The sequence below is a fragment of the Nicotiana attenuata genome, chromosome 6, assembly GCF_001879085.1.
Source record: "Nicotiana attenuata strain UT chromosome 6, NIATTr2, whole genome shotgun sequence".
NCBI classification, from domain to species: domain Eukaryota; kingdom Viridiplantae; phylum Streptophyta; class Magnoliopsida; order Solanales; family Solanaceae; genus Nicotiana; species Nicotiana attenuata.
In genome coordinates this window covers 2164233-2181353 of record NC_031994.1, presented here as the reverse complement: position 1 = coordinate 2181353, position 17121 = coordinate 2164233, and the positions used below count along the sequence as shown (strand labels likewise).

The 17121-nt window shown below is 38.5% G+C and overlaps 2 protein-coding genes across 2 annotated transcripts; both read left to right on the top strand.

Moving 5' to 3' along the window:
• On the top strand, positions 3194-8656 carry LOC109226471 (peptidyl-prolyl cis-trans isomerase Pin1-like). The gene is made up of 2 exons (XM_019391230.1): positions 3194-3763; positions 8237-8656. The coding sequence occupies exons 1-2, from the start codon at positions 3505-3507 to the stop codon at positions 8359-8361; spliced, it is 384 nt and encodes a 127-aa protein (XP_019246775.1). The 5' UTR covers positions 3194-3504; the 3' UTR covers positions 8362-8656.
• On the top strand, positions 10028-11880 carry LOC109227574. Its single transcript, XM_019392774.1, has 2 exons — positions 10028-10634; positions 11390-11880. Exons 1-2 carry the CDS (start codon positions 10028-10030, stop codon positions 11878-11880), a joined length of 1098 nt encoding a protein of 365 aa, XP_019248319.1.

The window sequence follows — 17121 nt, the reverse complement described above, 5'->3', positions numbered from 1 at the left end:
TTTGTGGTTCCTGGTAAAGAAAAGAAAGTGTGCAAACTTGTTAAGTCGCTTTATGGACTTAAACAAGCACCCAAACAATGGCATGCAATATTTGACCAAACAATGTTGGCAAATGGATTTAAAATCAACGAGTGTGACAAATGTGTTTATATTAAAAATACTCCAGGTCATGAAGTCATTGTTTCTTTATATGTTGATGACATGTTGATAATAAGCAAAAGTATGGCATATATAAATGTTACAAAGCGCATGTTGGCTAGCAAATTCGACATGAAAGACTTAGGAGTTGCTGATGTGATCTTAGGAATCAGAATTCGCAAGACTCCACAAGGTCTAGCATTGTCACAATCTCACTACATTGAAAAGGTACTTGACAAGTTCAAGTATTTGGATTTCAAAATTGCCAAGACTCCAATTGACGTGAGTTATGCACTTCAAAAGAATGAAGGTGAAAGTGACTCACAACTGGACTGTGCAAGAGTATTGGGAAGTTTGATGTATATCATGAATTGTACGCGACCAGATATAGCATGTGCTATTAGCAAACTGAGTCGGTTTACAAGTAATCCCAATCAAATACATTGGATAGCAATGAAACGAGTTTTGAGGTATCTGAAACATACCCAAAATTATGCTTTGCATTATAACAAATATCCTTCAGTGATCGAGGGATATAGTGATGCAAATTGGATTACCAGATCATCTGAAGTTAAATCCACGAGTGGATATGTTTTCACAATTGGGGGTGGAGCAGTGTCTTGGAAATCATCCAAACAAATGTGCATCGCCCGTTCTACAATGGAATCTGAATTCATAGCTTTAGATAAGGCCGGTGAAGAAGCTGAATGACTCCGGAATTTCTTGGAAGATATTCCATTTTGGCGCAACCCTTTGGCACCTATATGTATACATTGTGATAGTCAAGCGTCAATAGGTAGGGCAGGGAGCGTTATGTATAACGAAAAATCTCGTCATATTCGACGGAGACACAATACTGTTAGACAACTACTCTCTAGTGGTGTTATCACAATTGACTACGTAAAGTCAAGAGATAACGTGTCGGATCCACTTACAAAAGGCCTATCTAGAGAGGCGGTTGAAAGATCATCAAAGGGAATGGGGTTAAATGCCTAGGACAAGTCATCATGGCGGTAACTCTACCTAGCAGACTGGAGATCCCAAGAGCTAGGTTCAAAGAGATCAAACAAAGTTATGAATGACGGTTCAACATTGTCAACTAATCAACCCATTCTCGTGATGAAGACAATGTTCAAAAACGAGGTAAAGCATTAAGGCTTTTTGATGAGTCAATAAAGCTTAAAACTTTTTAATGATTTGCTAAGTTTGGCAGGATATGACCAGATAGTGTGTCTTTAGGATTACACGTTTAGGAATCACCTATGTGAGTGTGAAGTGTAAGCCGCTTCAAGGAGAATGAAAGTAAATGCCCATTCTCTAAGCACTCATGAAACCAGGCGGTGTTCATGGCTGAAACGAACACAACCGTGAGAACCATAGATGGTTAAGGATTGATTGTGTGACTTATGTTGTCTAGGTATACAACAAAGCTCGACGGTTCAAAGATATCAAATCTACCGATTGACCGAGTATATCCGATATAAGTTCACCACGGAAAGTTCAAAGGGAAACCTACTTATCCATATGCAATCAATTCTTGCTTGTAAAACACACACACGTCTGTGGGGGATTTTTGGGTTTGTTATTAATAAATAATAACAAAAGAGGTGTAAATGGAAAATGGTAAAGAAATGGAGGGAAGTAAAATTTTGAATGAGTTCATTTCACTTATGCACTTTGTCCCTCATTAGTAGAAGGAAAGAAAATCTTTGTGTATATAAAGAGAAGCTTATCTTTTAGCTCTTAAAGAGCTAAGAAGAAGGCAAGCCTCGCGCCGTCGTCGTCGTCGCTCGCTCGGCTTCGGCTTCGGCTTCGGCCTCGGATTCGGATTTGGCTTTGGCTTTGGCAAAGAGTGATTGATTAATCTTTTTGGACAAAATTCTTTTTAAATATTTAATTAATTAAAGAAAATTCAATCCGGAATAACCCATGGCCCGCGACCCGGTCCGGTCCGGCCCGTTTTTCTTTCCCGGATTATTTTTAATCCGTTTTAAATTTTCCCGCAATATTTTCAACAGCCATGGCTGTTCTGAAACAGTGTCACACCTATTCCAACAACTATGGCTATTCTGAAAGGTTACAAAACCTTTTCAGAAACAGCACCGAAATTGGCTATAAATACACCTTCAAATCCCAGAATATTTACTTACGAAATTTTCTGAATCTTCTTCTTCTTCTGCACAAAATATTCCAGTGTGTTTTACGACCATCGAGTGGTTCGCCGATCACCAGAGTTTTAGGTACCGATACACTGGTGAGTTAAATCATTCTATCCTGGGAGGATATATTCCAGAACCTCGGGTACTTGAGGGGAATAATTTCCTTAAGGACACACTGTGTATTCAGTGGACTCGATTTGTTCCTACAACATTTTCAGAATTTATTTTGAAGAAGTTTACTGTTTTCGGAATTTAATTTCTATTAACTTTCTGTTTTTGTTTTCAGAAAGATTATTATTTAATTTATTTTCAGCAATACAGATATATAACAATCTTAAGGAAATTATATTTATTATATTCTGTATTCTGTCTGAATTTTACTATTTTGATTTGAAGATATAAAAACTTCATCAAGATATTGAAATTCAGAAAACGATTTGAAGAACATAAAAACTTCATCGTTTTTCTGTAAAACAGTATATAAAAACCTTAGTTGTTTTACAGTATTAATTAAAACAGTACTCTAATATCATTGTTTTTCGTGTGGAAGAAATATTTATTTTTCATTGATTTATAAACGTTCACTAATGAAATCATTCTTAATACTTAATTCACCAATCTCTAGTTCGTATGAAACATTTGTACTCAAATGAATGATCCAATGTCTGAGATTTAATGCAAATCCTAGTTATAACACTCATGTGAGTTTATCAACTCTAATTTTGGTAAACATGTTTAACTAAAACTTGTACAACTCGTGAGTTGTAGTAGGTGCTTGCTACCAGATTAATTAATTAATTAAGGTACTCACAAGTCACAAATTATCAAACACAACATCATTTCCAAATTGAAAATTACAAAATTCATATTAGATCTTTTGACGTTTATTTTAGATTGACTAGAGCAATTGTCCTCTTTATTTTAGATTACATTCCGCGGACTGTTGTCTCTTGTGATAATGGAAGAGAGGAAAGTGACAATGACTCTTTATATATATATATATATATATATATGCCTGTGTAATTTCCAAGAGTGAGCGATAACTTTATCAGCAGAAAAAACCCTCAAATATTCTGCAATTCTCAGCTCATTCCCTCTTCATCAGTACACACCGAAATCTGCAAAAATAGATTCGGATAAGAAGAGGAAGAAGACATCGATCTCTTCAGCAGATCGACCGTCGGACAAGCACAAGAAAAAGTCCAAAATGACCTCATCTTCCTCCCGCTCCTCTTCCGGCGGCGAAAAAGTGACGGCTTCGCATATACTCATTAAGCATCAGGGATCACGTCGTAAGGCTTCCTGGAAGGATCCAGAAGGCCACGTCATCTCCAACACCACCAAAGACGCCGCCGTCTCTCAGCTCAAATCTCTCCGTGAAGACATTGTCTCCGGCAAAGCTAAGTTCGAAGACGTGGCTGCTACCCATTCCGATTGTAGCTCCGCCAAACGCGGCGGTGATCTCGGTCAGTAACCCTAGACTTTAACAGCCCCTTTATTATTATTATTATTATTATTATTATTATTATTATTATTATTATTATTATTATTATTTTTGTGATGAATTAAGTAATTTATATACTGTAGGAAAAGCACTAAAAGTAAAACAATAAAAAGTATAAATAAAAGTATCCAAAATTGATAAAAAAATTAAAAGCATTTGAAATTAGGGTGAACTAAATCCTCTTTTTTCTTTTTGCTAGTTATTCGAATATTTATAGAAAAATGGGAGGGTCTCCTGGAAACAGCCTCTCTACCCCTCCGGGGTAGGGTAAGGTCTGCGTACACTTTACCCTCCCCAGACCCCACTGAGTGGGATTTTAATGGGTTGTTGTTGTTGTTATAGAAAAACGGGAGAAGTATTTGAAGAATTTATACTCTGAAGTTCTCCCCATCTCTTCTAGAGATGATAGGGTTACCCGCAGGACTGTTTTAAGTATTCTTTTCCATTATGAGAAATTTATTTACTTGCTTAAGGCTTCATGGTAAAGTGGTGTCTTATTTAATGCGTTCTTAGTAGGGTCATCTGTTCTTTGCATTTGGTTTTGCTAAGTTATTTGACTGAATCTGTGGAAGCAAGTGATTTTCTTTTAGTTCAGAAACCCTCAAGAAAAAGTAAATTTTGTGTGTTTGAGTTTGTTAATTTAGTTTCTTTAATTGTCATGCATGCATGAAGTTCTTGCATAAGATTTAAAAAAAAAAAAAGAGGTCATGAAAAGTTGCCAAAGAAAAAGTCTAACTCATTCTCTAAGCCCCATGGGAACATGTATCTAGAGACCCTCAGTATTGTTGTATAATATGTTTTTGCCGTAGTTTATACTTAGTTGTAAAGGGAAAAGTTGGTCAGAGTTTTCTTTCATTTTCTAGTCCTCCCCAGTGCCACCTCCCATTATATTCTGAACGGGATCTCTGCCCTTTCTTTGGCTTTCACATACTTCCCATAAGAACTAATGCAACAACATGGATAACTACGCCTCCATCCCGAACTAGTTGGGATTGGGTATATGAATCAGTTCCAGTCTATTTGGCTCATTTCATTTCAATACTCAATAAGTTGTCTTATGATATGTTGTGGTTTTCTGAAATTCAAACTTATCCTACACTGGTATAAAAATCTCGTGCCAAAAGGAGATAAAAACTTTCCACAAAAGAAGAAGTGGCATTACTGCTTCCAGCAGATTGGTCTGAGCTACAATCGTCGTCTGGAAGTCTCCTAATCTGCATCTAGATGGCCATCTTCGAGGAATCAACGCATTTAAGTGCAACTGTATCTCACTTTTTCCCAGACACTTTCTGCTTCATAGAGCCTATGAGTACCGATTCCCACTGAAGGATTGGTGTAAAAATTGAAGACATCGAACTCTGAAGTGATGGATTCTTCTTGAATCGTTGAATAGTCAGTGCCCGAGTTTGGAGGCCTTGTCTCTATGTTGCAGATAACGAGCAGTTCCGGTTGATTTTTGTGTCAATTCTACCCATCTATCTACTTATCTAAATCTCCGGGAGCAGGGTAGTCTTCAATCTCTAGCCAGACAGTCTCTGCTTCTTGACAAATATCATCTTCCAACCTTGGTGAAAACTAATTAAATGAGGAGGTGGGGAAACTAATGCTTCCCACTGGAGCTATAGATATAATCTGCTTCTCCCTCCGCCCCTATTTCTTTCATTAAGTATGTTAGAGATTTTGTGTTTTTGTAAATCATTTCTTGCTTCTAAAAAGTCAGTACCTCATGCTCTTCAGTGTCTTGTCTACTACACTTTTGCGGCTGTGTTCAATGATAAATCATTCTAAATCTGAAAGGGGTTTTGTCCTCATTCTTAAGCTAGCGTTTGGACATAGACTTGGTTGAAACTTGAAAAAAGAGTTTTTGAAGTTGTGTTGAAAAATAATTTTTGGAAGTTGAAATTGTGTTTGGACATGCATTTTATTCGGAAAAAAAAAAAAGTTAAGTTTTGTGATGGAAGAAAAATCTCACCCAAAATCTGCCCTAAACCTGTTTTTGGGAGCTTGATTTTTTTTTTCCAAAAACTAATCATATTCCATGAACAAACAATATATTCAATTTTTTTTTTTGAAAAAAAGTAGCCAAAATCTATGGCCAAACGGGAGCTTAGTCTCCTTTTGGTTTCATGCTTTTCGCCTCCATATTCTGTTCCAATTGTTACTTTTTGTATCTTAGCAGTTCATGTTCTTTAAATATCTCCTTTATGTTGTGGTTATATGTCTTAGGACTCATGCTTTTAGATGCTTTCTGGTGTTTTTCCATGGATGTTGTTTGACTAATGCGACAATTAAAAAAGAAATTTACTTGAATTATTACATTTGAGTTTGTTCAAATTATGTTTAAATAAGGGGTGAAAATGTCAGAAGATTGTAAGGATGTCATAGTAAGTTTAAAACAATACAAAGCAATAACTGTCATATGTTATAATCTTTGAATGTTGTAATTTCGTCACCAGAAAATGGGTCAATATTTGTAGAACAAAGTACAAGAAAAAAGTGATAGTACAAAATGGAATTGAGGTAGTATTAATTTTATCCTCACGAGGATTTAAAATGCATCTAGACGAAGGATGAGTGTTTGATTGAATGTATTTCAATGTTCATAGCAAGCTGATGCCATCTTCCTGATTGCAGATTTTTTTTTTTTTTTTTTTAAACTTTACCATATATTCTGCACTTTTATTTGATATAAAAGCATTTTTGTTAATCAGCAGGGATGCTGTCTTAGTTTATCTTATTTCCTGTAGAACTGTACATTAGATCAAAACTGTGGCTTAACTTGTATTCTCATCTGACAGTTTACGTAATTTGGTCACGAAAACTCTTTCTTCATGCACAGACATCCGCTGCAATTTCCAGGCCTTTCTAGTTGGCTGAAAGCCTGAAACCATGAATAATTCTTTAACTTATCCACTCTGCATAGCATGTTTAAGGTTCAGAAAAACTTCCACAGTTTGTTGTATTTGGACACTATTTGGCAATTAACTGTTTTAACTAAAATTTGATTGTTATATAAAGTCCTGATTTTGCATACAATAGATTCTAAAATAGTTTGCCCAATATAGCCATTTGCTTTGAAAGAGAAGCAACAAACAGGATTTAATGGTCGAAACTATAATTCCTCCATCAACATCCTATGACTTCTTTTCTGATTACACCAAGGTAGGAAATTTGAAGTTCAAAATCATAATCTACGGGTGAATAGACAAATTGGTATTTTCCTTCATATGCATAAAAAGGTAATTTTAACTTGCTAACTGTTTCATAGCGGCCTAATCCAGACCCTCATGTTGGTTCCATGTTAATTCTAGTAGTGTGTTTGTTTAGTTAGTGATCTGGTATAAAAAAGAGGTATTTTTAAAAAGTCATTGTGACTAACAGAGCCGTTTGGCAGAGGCATTTCACATTCATTTATGCTATTCTTTTTTTTATAACCGTGGTGTCTGTATAACCGTGGTGTCTGTGCAAGCTTGCGTGCACCTCAACTAATTCCACGGGATACCTGCCACCTCCCACCAGCAACAGATACCAGATAACTCTATCCACCAAGGCTTGGATAGATGGGAAGAAATCACCTAGTATTTTTTGCCTCCATTGGGATTTGAACCTGAGACCTCATGGTTTTCACCCACTTCATTGCCCACTGGGCCACCCTTGGGTGTGACATCCACTTATCCTATCATCTGTCAAGAAATTAAGGTTGAAAGAAACTTCCGATATCGTTACTACAGAAGAAACATTCTCCACGACACCTAGTTGTATCTTTCACGGGAGAGAAGGCTTCTTCCTGCTCATGTATTAAGATGTTCCTATGAGGGTTTATTAGAAACTTGCATTCTCTGCTTAGTGAAGTGATTCTTAGGATATAAATGTGTCATTAAAAGGCTTTGAGGTTCTGGAGCTGTGGAATAGAGCAATCTGATACATTTGTTCTTGCTAACTGAACTTGTAGATTGTTTGAAAGATGAGAAATAAATTATTCGCACTTGTCAAAAAAGAAAAGGAAAATATTGTATCCAGATTAATGCAGCTCAAGTTTTGTGTAGTAGTTTTCTCAATAACATGTTGCCCCATTCCATAGCTCAGAATTTGTCAACAAATATTTTTAGTGTTGATGTCTCTTGTCTTCGGGTTCTTATGGCTTCCTAAAGGCCACAAAATTTCTCTAACTTTGCTTTATTGTCGATAACCTAGTTCCAGGTAAACTACTTATAAAAGAAAATACATAGTTCTGAATCAATTAGCTGTTCATATACTGCTCTATCACATGGAATGTATCTTAATATAGAGATCGCCGATGGTTTTAATGGACGCGCACAATTTCTCTTAGTTTCTTAGACAGCAACGAGTTCTGTCTCGTTAATGATCTTTTTGAATCGGGTATTACTTGTATTGTTTAGCAAGTTATACAAACCTCTAAAGTTTTCACATGCAGGTCCATTTGGCAAAGGTCAGATGCAGAAACCTTTTGAAGAAGCAACTTATGCTCTAAAAGTTGGCGAGATAAGTGACATCGTGGAAACTGACAGCGGGGTTCACATCATCAAGAGAACAGCATAAAGCCATGAATATAGTGTGATGCTTGTGGGAGAATAGACTACCCCGGTGGTGCAGCATTCAGCTAGAAAATGTTGCCACTATAATGCTTATATCGATAATTATGAACTATATGAAGATGATAGCGAGAAAATTTTTCCTACTCGCCCTTTTATTCTCAGGGTTGAGGTGAAGATTTAAGAAAAAATTGACCAAAAAAGGATGAGACTTATCTTTGGTAATTTGGTTCTCTTTTAGTGGGTCTTTTCTGGGCATTTTTAATATTTGCTGGAAACCTGTTTTGGCCTAATTTTGTGTGCTGCATGCTCTTGATGTGTTTTCTAGTTCTTACAAGCTTCTATAGACATGCATCTGAGATTCAGCAAACCTATTAATTTGGTACTCCATTCGATTCATTTTATACAATAGCGTTTTCACCGGGCACAATTATAAAAGAAAAAAAGAAAGACATGCGAGACATACTCAAAGTACGAACTTGTGATAAAAAAAGATCGTACTAGTATTTTTATGATATAAGAGTATGTCATTGTAAACTAACATATAAGTAACGTCATACAATAGGCAATAAGATATGAATATATTGAGGTAGTAATATTAGCTATTTAGATGTATTATACAGATTTGTAACATTGAAAAATCTTTTCTCAAAGTTTTAGATAGTAAGGTATTTTATTCTTAAAAAATAAATTACTTAAGAATGTTTCTTATCTCAAAATATCTACAAGAGAACATAACTAAACAAATCTGCATATTTGTTCCACTTGTTTCTACGAGCCATGTGTTTTACATGCTTTTGACTTTGTAAAAGGAATTTGTATATTTAATTTCTTCCATCTAGTTAACATAAATATAATCTTACAATAGAAAAATTATTAAAATTTGCTCAAGAAATTAGGTACTTTTGTATCTAGTTAACAGGAATATGCATTATATAATAAGTCATTAGGTATTGCCTAGAAAGTTAAGTCTTTTAATAATATATTTATTTAGTATTATGTTTTTTTAACTATAATTTTTCAACACGGTAAATTAATTCCAATGAAATTCTTTCTAGAATGAAATAGAATACTCAAACTCTCAAAGTGACAAATATATAGTAGACATCAGAATCCTAAATATTAGATCAGCAGAAATATTAAATTCTTAATTAATTTTAAAGTCTAAAATATTATTTATATAGTGGTTATTATTACCATTTATATTGAATACGTTTGGAGCTAAAAAGTTCTTTTTCGAAAGTTCTCTCTATTCTCTCTCAGAGTACTATTCCCATACTATGGATCCCCCTCCGATTAAGTCACCACTCCCACCGGAACCGCCTAATAAGCACAGCCAAATGGAGGTAGAACTACCTCATCACTCCTATAAGGAAATGCTCTTGGACAAACCAGCGAGCAACCAAACAAACTACTATGAAAGTGACCACCAACAAAATCCAGATCTGGACAAAGGGAAGCACATTAAGGGTTCAATTCCACTCTCACAAGATGACAAAGAGCGCCTCTACTTTCCATGGCGTTACTAGGTAATCATCAAAGTTTTCAAGCAAAAGATGCCCCACCATCTCCTTCGATCTAAAGTAAACGACCTATGGAAGCCATCCGAACAGTTAATCTTGATTGACCTAGGGTGGGATTTCTACATAGTTAAATTTAGTTAAGAAGAAAGTATGGTTAAGGATCTACACCTAGGCCCCTGGTTCATCTCTGGAAGTTTCCTATCCGTACGTAAATGGGAACCAAAGTTTGTTCCTCAAGAAGCCACTCTTACTTCTAATGCCATATGGATCCGGCTACCCCAATTACCAACAGAGTTCTACGACCAGGATATCCTGGAGAAAGTTGGTAGGAAGCTGGGCAAACTTCTCAAGATAGATCATTGTACATCCTCTACCCTAAGGGGAAGATGTGCCCGTATTTGTATTCAAGTTCCACTGGAAACCCCAGTAGAAACATCGGTAATAATAGGTGACCATAAGCAAGCTGTGATCTATGAAGGAGAGGGGACTCTATGCACCGTTTGTGGCAGAATAGGGCACACCGCACAAATTTGCAACTACAGGGCACCCACACCCAAAGCAACCCACGAACCACAGGATGATCATCAAAAGACAGCAGTCATTTCGGAGGAAAGTGAGTGGGAAACTGTCACCTTCCCAAGAAGACGCAAGCAGGGACAAGCAAAATCAACAATCAAGAATGATGGTAGAATGAATAGACCACAACATACTCCACAGGCGGAAGAGATACAGGTAAACGTGTTTGATGCCAATTCAGGTAAATTTCTACAAACTCAATCTCTTCGTTATAATTTAAAAAAAGTTAACCCCGCCCAAAATACACAAAAGAGGCACAACGGCCCAATACTAAATAAAAACCACGCTAACACACAAGATCGGCCTCATCACGAGCAGAAAACAGGCCCACGAACGCAGCCCAGTACAGGCGCCAAAAGGAAAGCGGGGCCAACTGCTGACGACCCCACTAACACCAATCATGAGCCCAGCGTCCAAGGGACCTCTAACCCAACTCCCAAGACCACAATCCTCAAAAAGGGCGACGTACCCAATGGGGCCGATCCCCTTTCCCCAAACGGGCACTCCAATATGGGCACCACTGACAACCCAATTCCCCACCTAAACACACAAACCTACGCCTTCCCTACCAACACGCCTGAAACAACCTCTAATGGAGAAATATCAACAGTCACCAACAACAATCGAGTACCCTATATGGTACCCCCCCATTTCCAGATGAAAAGACTATAACCGTCACCTCCATTAGATCCCCAATTAATGACCATCCCACCCCTAGTTCCGATGCCCAGAAATCCTTCCACTGTCCAAGATGTGACACCAAAAGGTGTTATGATGGATCGAATGACCCTTAAATTTACCCCCCTGTTACCCAAAGTAGAAAAACAAAGAAACACAAAAATGGCAAAAGAAACTCAACCAACCATCATCACCTCCCTACCACCACCACCAGACCACGAACCGGCCTCTTGGTTGGAGGTTGCTCTGCAAGGACAGGGACTCTCCTACAATTTCACCCTGGCCAGTCAGAAGGTGACCCTAATAGTGCAAAACCCAGCCCACCTAGCCAGAGTCACGGTAGAAGCACTGACCAAAGCGTTGGCAGCTTTTGGACCTCTCCTATGGCAATCGATGGTCAACAGCAACAACAGCTTCCCATTAACGGACCCTCAAGCTCTCAACAATCACATTCTGCAGAGCTTCCAAACCCTACCCTTCTTCCTGGATCTGATGAAAGAGGACCCAGCAGCGGAGCCGTTCTTCATCATGATCGACCAGCCAACCCAAAACAACCCATCATCTTCTTCTCCAAAGGGGAAGAGCAACTCCCCACCTCTTCAGAATATCCAGAAAGGAATCTCCAAAGCACTGGAGATCCTCAAGAAGAAGAATGCCTCAGAAGAACAGGAAATGCCTTATGCTGCACCAAGAACGGACTCACTTCTCCTAGACTCAGTGAGATCGATAGAGTTCAGCACGAAAACTAGCGAGATAGTAGTGGTACTATGCCCCAGAACAATGACCAAGTGTGGAATGAGCCTAGTCTCATCCCAAACAAATGGTCCGATGAAACCCCTTCTAAACCTAACTCCAGTCGTGAGTCTCAAGAGGAAGCCCCCCCTACCTCAAATGTCGGGTCTGCAAGGATCAAAGAGCCCTCAAGAGGGAACTCACCAATCACCCCCAACTCCAATGATGAACTACATCATATAGAATGTTAGGGGTGGCAACAATGCCAAGTTCAAACGGCACTGTTTAGAAATGGTGAAAATGCACAAGCCTGCCATGCTTGTATTGCTGGAAACGAAGATGGTAGACCACCAGACCCTAGCCCAGCAACTTCAGTTCGATATGATCATCCAGTCTCCCGGCAATAGGCCCGTCTGGGGGTATTGTGTTTATGTGGAAAGAGGAGTTCGTGGCTGTTGAAGAAGTGGCAACTACCCCCCAAGGCATCCACGCAATGGTGAAGGTAAGCCCAGACCACCCTCCATGGCTTTTCTCTGCTATTTATGCTAGCAATCTCTTAGCAAATAGGAAACTCCTATGGGATGACCTAATCACAATGTCAAAAAACATAAAAACCATCTGGTTTATAGGTGGAGACTTCAACAAAGTCTTAAAGGCCAGGGACAAATTTAGGGGTAACCCCATAAACCTGAGCCGTAGCAGCCTGTTTTGGAACTGTATAAATGAGTGTAACCTCCTAGACTTAGGCTATAAAGGAAGTAAATACACTTCGACTAATAAAAGATACAGTAACAAAACCTCTCTAATTCTGGAAAGAATAGATAGGTGCTTTGCAAATGAAGGCTGGATTGAACAGTACCCCGAAGCTTCCGTACTTCACCTCCCTAGGACCCACTCAGACCATTTCCTTTTGCAAATTAACTTGGTAGGGCCTCCAAACAAAAAACCATCAAGGCCCTTCAAGTTTGAGTCAATGTGGGCTAGTCACCCTTCCTTCCCTAACATCATCAATAGGTCCTTCTTTGACCATTCCACCCTTCTTCAATCCACTGAAAGCTTCAAGATTCTGGTAACTAAGTGGAACCAAGAAGTCTTCGGAATCATCTTCCATCAAAAGAAGAGACTTTTGGCAAGAATCTCTGGAATCTAAAAATCTCCTAGCTATCAATTCAGTAGTTACCTGTTACACCTTGAAACAGAGCTAAATGCTGAACTCAACCTAATCCTCAAAAATGAAGAAGATTTTTGGAAACTTAAGTCTAGAATCAACTGGTTAAATGAGGGTGATGCTAGCACTAGATTTTTTCACACATCCACCCTCAATAGAAGAAGGAGGAACAGAATCCTCTCTCTTAAAGATGAGAATGGAAATTGGCTTCATGACCAAAAGGACATACATTCAGCAATTGTGGGCTTCTTTACTGAGCTATACACAACATCCCACACTGAAGCCCCTTGGGATCCCACAGACCACTCCACCATGGAACCCATTCTGTCTTAAAGCCAAAAGGTTTTTATGGACAAACCTCTTCATGTGAGTGAGATTAAAAGGGCAGTCTTCTCCCATAAACCCTTCAAATCTCCTGGCCCGGATGACCTTCACCCCTTCTTCTACCAAAAGTATTGGGATATAGTAGGGGAGTCTGTCACGAACTTCTGCCAAAATTGCTTCTCTACAAGCTCTATGGATAGCACCATGAACCAAACCCTACTGTGCCTAATCCCTAAATTCCCCCAAGCTTCAATGCTAAAAAATTTCAGGCCCATTGGACTTTGTAACACCATCTACAAGTCAGTCACAAAAATCATTGTGAACAGGATAAAGCCTATCCTAAGCGAGCTTCCTCTCTAATAGAAGAGCCTGTGACAATGCTATCATTGTCCAAGAGTATATCACTCACTTCAGGAAAATGAGGGGGAAAAGTGGCAACATGATCCTAAAAATAGACCTAGAGAAGGCCTTTGACAGGCTGGAATGGTCCTTTATTAGAGACACTCTGTTTTCAACTTCCCCCATGGCCTATCCAAACTCATCATGTCATGCATCAGTACATCATCCATTTCTATTCTTGTCAATGGCGGGAAAACAGAGTCTTTCAAACCCTCCAGAGGCATTAGGCAGGGCGACCCTATGTCCCCCTACCTATTCATTATGTGCATGGAAAGATTATCAAGATCTATTGATAAGGCAGTACTACATAACCAATGGCACCCCATAAGTATAAGTAGGTCTGGACCAAAAATTTCCCACCTCTTCTTTGCGGATGACCTCACTCTCTTTGCTAAAGCCAATGACAGAAACTGCAATACCATTCTTTCAATACTGCAGAACTTCAATGAGCAATCCGGACAAAAAATCAATCTCACCAAATCAAGAGTTCTGTTTTCCTCAAACATCACTCAAGATGTAATTCAACATCTCACCAATTCTTTGTCCATCAAGCACACAACATCCTTTGGAAAATACCTTGGTTTCCCCATTATTCACAAAAAACAATCAGCTACAGACTTCCAATTCATTATTGATAACATGCAATCCAAGATGGCTGGTTGGAAAACTAAATGCCTCAATATGGCTGGTAGAACAGTCCTGGCCAAAACTTCTTTGAACAGCATCCCAAGCCGTGTTATGCAATACATAAACCTACCCACCAAAATCACCAACCAGATTGATAGAATTCAGAGAAACTTCCTTTGGGGCACCACCACTGAAAGGAAGAAGTTACACTTGATCAAGTGGGAGGTAGTCACTAAGACCAAGGCTGAGGGAGGGCTAGGGCTCCAAAAGGCCAGTATCAAGAACAAAGCTCATGGAGAACCTATAAGAATACCAACAGCCTATGGGCTAGAGTTCTCATTTACAAACATTGCAACATGTCTAGACCAGTTAGAGCTTTCAGGCACCCTAAACACCCAAAATCTCCAACTTGGAAGGGCATTCTAAAGGGCTAGGTGATATGTAACAAAGCAAGCAGATGGGTAGTCCACAAAGGAAATAGGGTCAGTTTCTTAAATGACACTTGGATCCCTAATCAGCCAGCAATCAGACAAATGATTGAAGGCCCATTAACCCAAAATGACCTTGAGGCTAAGGTTAGCTCAATCCACAACATGGGCAATTGGGACATATCAGCCTTGTCCATTAACATCCCCCCAAGCATTCTGAACCTACTGAACTTTGTGATCATACCCCCGGTTATAGCTAAGGAGGATAATCTTATATGGGACTTGACCCCTAATGGCCAGTTCTCAAATAGTTCTGCTTACTCCTTCCTAAGCAGGACTAAAACCAGCCTCCTTTCTGGGGAGGAAGGCTCCTTAAAATGGATCTGGAAGCTTCAAACCCCTAACAAAATAAAATACTTCATCTGGCTCCTAACACATAAGAGACTTCCAACTAGGCGCTTCCTCCACTCTATTGGAATCAACTGTGTCCCTCAATGCCACTACTGTGACGATGAGCAAGAAGACATTGCCCATATTTTCTTTGAATGTCCTAGTGCTGTCCACTTCTGGAATGACATTCTATCCAAATCTACAGGTAATAGTTCAAATAATCACCATGTCTTCAATAGCCTCCAGTGGCAATCAACATGGAACTCTCTCAAAAATGTCCCTTTCAACAATCACATATGCTGGGACAACCTCATTCCCTTTTGTCTGTGGCACATCTGGCTAACCAGAAACAGCAATGTATTCAATAACAAGAAAGAGCACATCAATGCCAATAACACAATCTCGAAAGCAACTCAGTACCTTATGCTTACAAATAATGACTCAACAAAGGTAACTCACCAGATCATGTTAAAATGGGAACCTCCATCCAGAGGTTCTTACAAACTGAATAAAGATGGAGCAACAAGGGGAAACCCAGGAATAGGAGGTTCAGGGGGAGTATTCAGAAACCACAATGGTGACTGGATATTGGGCTACATGGACAAAATCCCCCAAAAAACAAACACAAGGGCAGAAGTTCAGGCCCTAATACGGGGCCTACAACTGGCGGAGCAGAACCACCTAGTACCAATGGAAATAAACACTGATTCATCTGAAACAATTAATATGCTTTTGAATGGAAGTCTAATTTTTGACCCTCTAATTTGTGAATGCAGGTCAATCATCCAAAGGATGGGCAGCGTGGTAGTGAGGCCTATCTACCGAGAGCAGAACAGAGTCGCTGATGCTTTGGCAAAGGAAGCAACAAAAGAGATGTTTTTGAACAAAACTATGACACTATCAGTTCCTCCGATGTTTGTCAATGATGTATTTTGGGAAGACATCCTAGGAACTGAACTAGTTAGGTCTTTTTTGGGTTTTAACTTAAATACAATTATGCAAAACATTGTAACTATGGGGTCCCTGCGATACCTTAGTAATGTCCCTGATGTGGTTCCTTTTGTTAACTAGTATATAAATACAACATCCCTTTTAACCAAAAAAAAGAAGATGTTATGTGAGATGATTAGTGAAAGTGATGTGCTCAGGGGCAGATACAACTTGAAAGAATCGAGTTTATCTGAACCTAGTACTTTCGACGTGAAGTATAAATGTATGTGTAAAAATCTACTAAAACTACAATATATATATAGACCCATAACTTTAGAAGTATAATAAGTTTGAACCCATATTGCTTAAATCCTGAATCTGCCATTTGATTGCAAGGCATTTGCTACTCTTAGCCTTGTTCAGCTTGGTTTGAGAGTTTGACTAACTTACAAGAATCGATGCTCGTCCATTTGTGAGATCTCTACGCAGAGTTTCTTGGTCTTTGGGATACTATTTTCTTTGGCATTCATGAGGGTGACAGTGAAAATGAGGGAACAAGGTAGGTTGTAAATTTTGAGTTGTACTCTCCAAGTTGCCAAACAGTTTAACATGATGTTTTTATGATTTTAGAGTGTGTCTTACTTGTGTATTATGTTGAATTGAATTAGTTCTTGTTGTATTCTCCAAGTTCAACAATAACTTTAAGCAAAAAATAAGATATTTTTAATGACCAAATTTATTCCCTTATGTACCTTTATTCTTTCTCTATGGGTTGATAATTGCTGATTTTGGATAAAGATTTTGTCAATAGTCAGGTGAGCTTATAATATTTTTATTTTTGTATTTGTGAGTACCTTAATTAAGAATATTACAGTATATGCCTGTGAGCATGTGATTTTTGCCCTAAGCATTAATTCCCAAAATTTCAAGCAAAATAATTTTCCTAGTATTTTATAATTTTGTGTGAGTTTTGTGGCATTCTTTGGTAATTG

What these genes read in the sequence shown, in the direction of transcription:
- LOC109226471 (XM_019391230.1), top strand. Translation starts at nt 3,505, where the DNA reads ATGACCTCATCTTCCTCCCGCTCCTCTTCCGGCGGCGAAAAAGTGACG. An exon ending in CAAACGCGGCGGTGATCTCG is followed by an intron (nt 3,764 to 8,236) that starts GTCAGTAACCCT and finishes TTTCACATGCAG; the next exon opens with GTCCATTTGGCAAAGGTCAG.
- LOC109227574 (XM_019392774.1), top strand. Translation starts at nt 10,028, where the DNA reads ATGGTTAAGGATCTACACCTAGGCCCCTGGTTCATCTCTGGAAGTTTC. An exon ending in CGTGTTTGATGCCAATTCAG is followed by an intron (nt 10,635 to 11,389) that starts GTAAATTTCTAC and finishes CTGCAAGGACAG; the next exon opens with GGACTCTCCTACAATTTCAC.